A 5,483-nucleotide genomic window follows, 5' to 3' on the forward strand; every position below is an offset into this window, starting at 1 on the left:
ACATGAGTTCCAAGTATGCTCACTTGCTAGAAGTTTATTAGGGCTATAAATGGGTGTAGTAATTTATACGATGCATTAGTGTAAGGAAAGTATTTGGGACTTTGCGACGATTTTATGTAATTGAATTTTAAATTCCAGTGACATATATCACAGCAACCCAAAATCATGCGACCAAAAATAATACCAAAAAATATTTTTTCCCTGTAGACCAGTTCATAGGAAACCTTGGGCGCGTATAGCCTAGCCACAGGAGGTGTGGGTTCGAACGCTCTTCAATTATTATCCGTTTTGAAGCCCAAGTCTACCGTGATCATGCATCATGATCATGGATATACATTAATGAACGATGCATGTAATTGCAAGAACAGGGCGCAATGGCGCTCATTGGGGGAAGTCTATATCAGCAATGGAGTGTTATAGGCTGATAATGATGAACTGCGTCGAAATATGTATCAGGAGCTCATTAATAGCATCAGATATTTCTGGTGTGAACTTTTTATTAACAATGAAGTCGGAAGTTAAAGGCTCACGGCAATATTAGCGTGAGGGATAAATGTTTAAACAACCGGGAATAACGCTGCTGAAGAGACTCGGCGGAGGAATTTCAGTTGTAAACATGGGGATTATTAAGGTGTATGTTGGTAGGTAAAGATGTACGCGTGCGTGCGTAAGTACTTATATTAAGCAAGAATAAATAATATTAAATCCAGCCTTAACGATTTTCCTACTCCCGATGTTGCTGACACGGACTTGTAATAAAAGGTGCAGTCACTGTATCAATATCTGATACAATATACGACTCTATTTCTAGGGCGGATAGGACTTGTTAGATATTTTTGCACGCTCCGCTGTGGCAGACATTATTCCGGCGCCCAACCTCCTCCACCACATTTACGACTTTCGTCTTTTGCCTGATCCACTCCTTTCTTTTCCGATGCATCAGAGTTATGTCAAGCATTAGCCTCTCCATTGCCCTTTGTGCAACCCGAAGTTTCTCAGCAGACTTTTCGGTCAAGGTCGTTGTCTCCATACCATAAGTGAAAACCGGCACACACTGGTTGAATACTTTGATCTTCAAGTGTTGTGAAATTTTTTCAACAACATCCTTACTAACTTCAAATTTAATTTAAGCATAGGCTATATAAGCTGGGTAGGCCGTTCAATTTCAAGCAAAAAATGTTCTACAACGTTGTGGTTATAATCACACTTCATTTGGCTAGACCATCACTAATTTATTAAATTCAGTTTTTAAGTGTGTGAGGATTGCAAAATTGTGTCCTTGTATGTAGCTAGGTTATGTAGTCCTGATATCATGTGTAAGTGAAAGCTAGTGATGTGGTTAATATGACCACCATCTCACCTTTCTGCTTCCTTTCAAGGTAATTGATATTAAACATATGAGTACACATACGAGTATAAGTAGTATCAGTTCATGCAATCAAGTAATTCTTGACCCACCGTAGAACAAATTTACAGTAAATGTCATGGAATTTTTTGGTGTCAGGCAATGCGATGCCACTATGACTTTTTTTGTAAAAAGGTTCCACAGTAGGTTACAGTTCAGTTGGTACTTACAGTTCCAGCACGACGCACATGTACTTTCCCCACTCATACGCATCATACAGCTGTATGAGTCGCGGGTGGCGCAAGCGCCGCATCACGTCGACCTCCCTCTCAACATTGCGCCGCTCATCCCGCCTGCTCACTGACACTAGCTTTGCAGCCAATTCCAGACCGGTGCTCTTCTCACGGCACAAATACACTGTGCCGAACTTCCCTCTGAAACAGTTAATGGTTTCACTATAGAAGGTATAAGGTACGGCTCAAGACAGCTCCTTGCAGCAATGCTAAGGATTCGGACTAGAAAAGTGAAAAAGGCAAGGTTACTTTTTACGCGGTTTCTGAAAATAGTGACAATGATCTTGTGATTAAATATCCCATATTTTAATGAGCAGATAAGTAAAGCATGAACCTGCAGTACTGTGGAATTTAAGAGCAGAGGTTTTTGGTATATTTACAAATATGACAAAAACATAGACCAGATGCTGTAGTTTTCGTATCTAATAATGTGATTTTTATACGAGGATTAAGTAAAAGATAATAATAGCAACGTTTTCAGTTTCCAGACTGATTTATATCACAAATAATCAATAGTGGTTAATCAAAGTATGTCACAAGTACAACTACTTCACTCACGATATTTCACAATACTGTTGTTTTTGTTTTCAACGCGTTTTCAATTAAGTACTTATTTGTATAAAAGCCTTAACATTATTTTTCCGCAGGTAGCCCCGATCGATAAGGATAACAAAAACCCGCAATCTGATTCACGGATATTAATAAATACAACATTAAATTAGTGTCACTTATCTTATCTACCGTTCAAGTGTCTTTAATGTTTGTTTTATTCTGAGGGAAAAATGCCAATACGCAGAAAGCAATATGAGATACCGTAACAAGGTTAAAATCTACGACGAAAAATCGGAAAATATATGTAGAAGTAAGATCAAGATTGTTTCTGAAGGACCTTAGAATTGTCAACCAGGTTCGCTTGGTTCTATTTTAATGTAGGTACATTATTTACGTATGTATTTGTTTTCTCAACTCTACTATTAACAATACTCGCAGGGCTTTTTATTAAGTGCCACAACCATCCTTAATCGCCACTTGGCAAAAAGCTGATCGCGATACAGGATACGACAGTGAATGATCACTTTCCGTAGTGATAGTTTCGGCGATCCATTATATATACGAAATAGCTTAAATCCAGAATATTTCAACAAATGGTTGGATTAGGTAGTCATCGCAAAGATCTATTTTAGCTTTTACTACATTTCATCCTCGAGGGCTCGAACTCGGGGGGTGAACATAAATATTTTTTTTGAAAAACATTTGCAGCGGTCCTTAGTCAAACTTGCTCAATCATTTGCCGAAATTTCCGTAATAATTATAAGATACCTTGTATTTCGTCCTATACATAATTATGTATATTGTATGTATGTATGAAACTCACCGGCCGATCTCCGAGAGCATTTCGTAGAAGTCGTTGACATCGGTGCTGCGTTTGATCGCGACATCCCGACACGGAAACGGTGGCTCTATCTCTGCAATAAAATATATCTATGTTTAATTTGTATATAAAATACATGTTTAATTGGCAAGGTGATTTGAATTCTTGGACTAATTGATTCTGAACATATAAACCTAATAAGCGTTCCCAGTACCATATTATCCAACGTAGTAACTAATATTATAAATTCGAACGTGTTTGTTTCACGCTTAGTGTTCAACCGATCGTGAAATGGTATGGATAATATTGTAAATCTATTAAAAAAAAGTATACCTCGTTGAGTTTCTTGCCGGATTCTTCTCAACAGAAGTTTTTCCGAACCGGTGGTAGATTTTGTTGACATTCATAAGTGCTTGTTATAGCCTAGATTGAGTAAAGATATTTGAACTGTGACTTTGATTAATGAGACCCTGTGAAGGACATATATAATAGTTTTATCCCGATAAACGATTTTTTCGCAGAAGCAGTCGTGGGCAACAACTTGTTATTAGTTACCTATGAAATAAGTTTTTGTTAAAGAACCATTTTTAATACAAGCTTTTTTGCTGACTGTACTTTTTGTTGATTGTAGTTGCATTGTCATTCAAATTACATTCCCGTACAAATTTCAAGTCGATGCCATAAACCGTTGAGGAGCTCCGTGCTGCAGAGACGATACTGGCTAGACTACCGGAATTTCTCTACCAGATGTTTTGTCTTGTCACCGGTCTTACATACATTTCAAATTAATCCGACCACTGGGAGTGGGTCAAAAAACTTGTAAGATTTGACCTAACGAACTGGGCAAGTTAAAAAACTGTCTGCTCTGGGTCTGGAACTCAAAAAAACCAGGTCACCGTGAGAAAGAATTTCATAAAGCTCATACAGCAGTGCCTCGGAATATTCGACCGAGAAAGTGTCATAAACGCTGCATTCTCGCATCGTAAAATTTTACGATTTAGGCCTGGATTACGGTTACGTAAGGCCATGGTTGCAGAGCGTGGAATCCGGGTTTTGAAAGTTGTATAATTCCAATAACATTGAGGTAAGAGCAATAAACTTTTAGTTTTGTACTCGTTTGGTCCTTTGAGATAACGCTTGATTCTCACGGTTTGTGATTTTGTAAAGCTATTTTTTTATAAGTAAACTAGCTTTTGCCCGCGGCTTCGCTCGCGTTAAATTTGGAGTAACAGACATTTAATACTTTCTGCGATCCTATTTGAAGTTTCTAATCATTATAGTTACGCAAATGGGGTCATTTTGAAGTGAAAATACAAATCCCATTTATTCAGTATCCCGTGGGAATTCCGTAAAATCCTGAAAAGTGTTTTAAGCTGTTATTATTACCTACTTGCATGCCAAATTTGAAGTTTCTAATAATTATAGTTACGGAAATAGGGCCATTTCGAATTGAAAATATAAATCCCATTTATTCCCTATCCCGTGGGAATTTCGAAAAATCCTTTCTTAGTGCGCGTCTACACCTATTAAGGAACATATATTCCAAATTTCAAGTTTCTAGACTTAGCGGTTTGGGCTGTGCGTTGATGATAGAAAACGTTATATAACAGGTTGGAACAAACATGTAAAAGATGCTCACGGGGAGGCAAGGCTTGGTTTCAGGAGTGGATACTGAACGGTAAACCATCTGAAGGTCCATTTTTCACGCGTATGATCGAAACCCGCAAGATTTTTAAATCACGACTAAAGTGGTGTCAAAACAATCAGCAACAATTAAAAATGGACATTATTGCATCCCACCACTCCGCGAAAAATTTTGCCCAATTTTGGAAACAAACAAACTGTCTCAATCCAAAGCCGACTCTCCCTGTTAGCGTAGAGGGAAAAAGTGCCCCCTCTGAAATTGCCAACCTTTTCAAGAAGCATTTTCAGGTACTTTCGCCGTTGGGTCGATCGGAGCGCGTGTCCAGTGCTGGGTCCGTCGCGCTCACCGTGCGATTCGATGCTCGTGACGTTGCTGATGTTATTACTCATATGAAGCGCGGCAAGTCGCCGGGGCATGACGGGCTCAGCATTGAGCACTTGCTACACGCTGGGGGACATCTACCACGAGTTTTGGCAATTCTATTTAATTTGTGTGTTAGTCACTCCTATCTGCCTCTTAATTTAATGAAAACTATTGTCGTACCTATTATTAAGAATAAGACCGGGATTGTGTCCGATATTCAAAATTATAGACCGATTTCGCTCGCAACCGTAGTTGCTAAAGTGTTGGACAGCTTGCTCGATAAACATCTAGAGAGGCACATCATTCTTGATGACGCACAGTTCGGGTTTCAAGCCGGGCTTTCTACAGAGTCAGCAATTTTATGTTTGAAAAGCACTGTTCAATATTACACCACAAGAAACACGCCAGTATACGCCTGCTTCCTCGACTTATCTAAAGCATTTGACCTCGTTGCATATGATATCC

The 5,483-nt window shown here is 38.8% G+C and overlaps 1 protein-coding gene across 1 annotated transcript; it reads right to left on the bottom strand.

Moving 5' to 3' along the window:
• Positions 1-1,575: 1,575 nt before the first annotated feature.
• Positions 1,576-3,104, bottom strand: LOC141429868 (myosin light chain kinase family member 4-like; the record flags this gene model as incomplete). Its single annotated transcript, XM_074090429.1, has 2 exons — positions 3,014-3,104; positions 1,576-1,779 (listed from the first exon to the last, which is right to left on the bottom strand). Coding segments are annotated over exons 1-2 (224 nt in total), but the record flags the coding sequence as incomplete, so codon positions are not given.
• Positions 3,105-5,483: the final 2,379 nt, after the last annotated feature.

This window comes from Choristoneura fumiferana, chromosome 7 (genome assembly GCF_025370935.1).
Source record: "Choristoneura fumiferana chromosome 7, NRCan_CFum_1, whole genome shotgun sequence".
Taxonomy (NCBI): Eukaryota; Metazoa; Arthropoda; class Insecta; order Lepidoptera; family Tortricidae; genus Choristoneura; species Choristoneura fumiferana.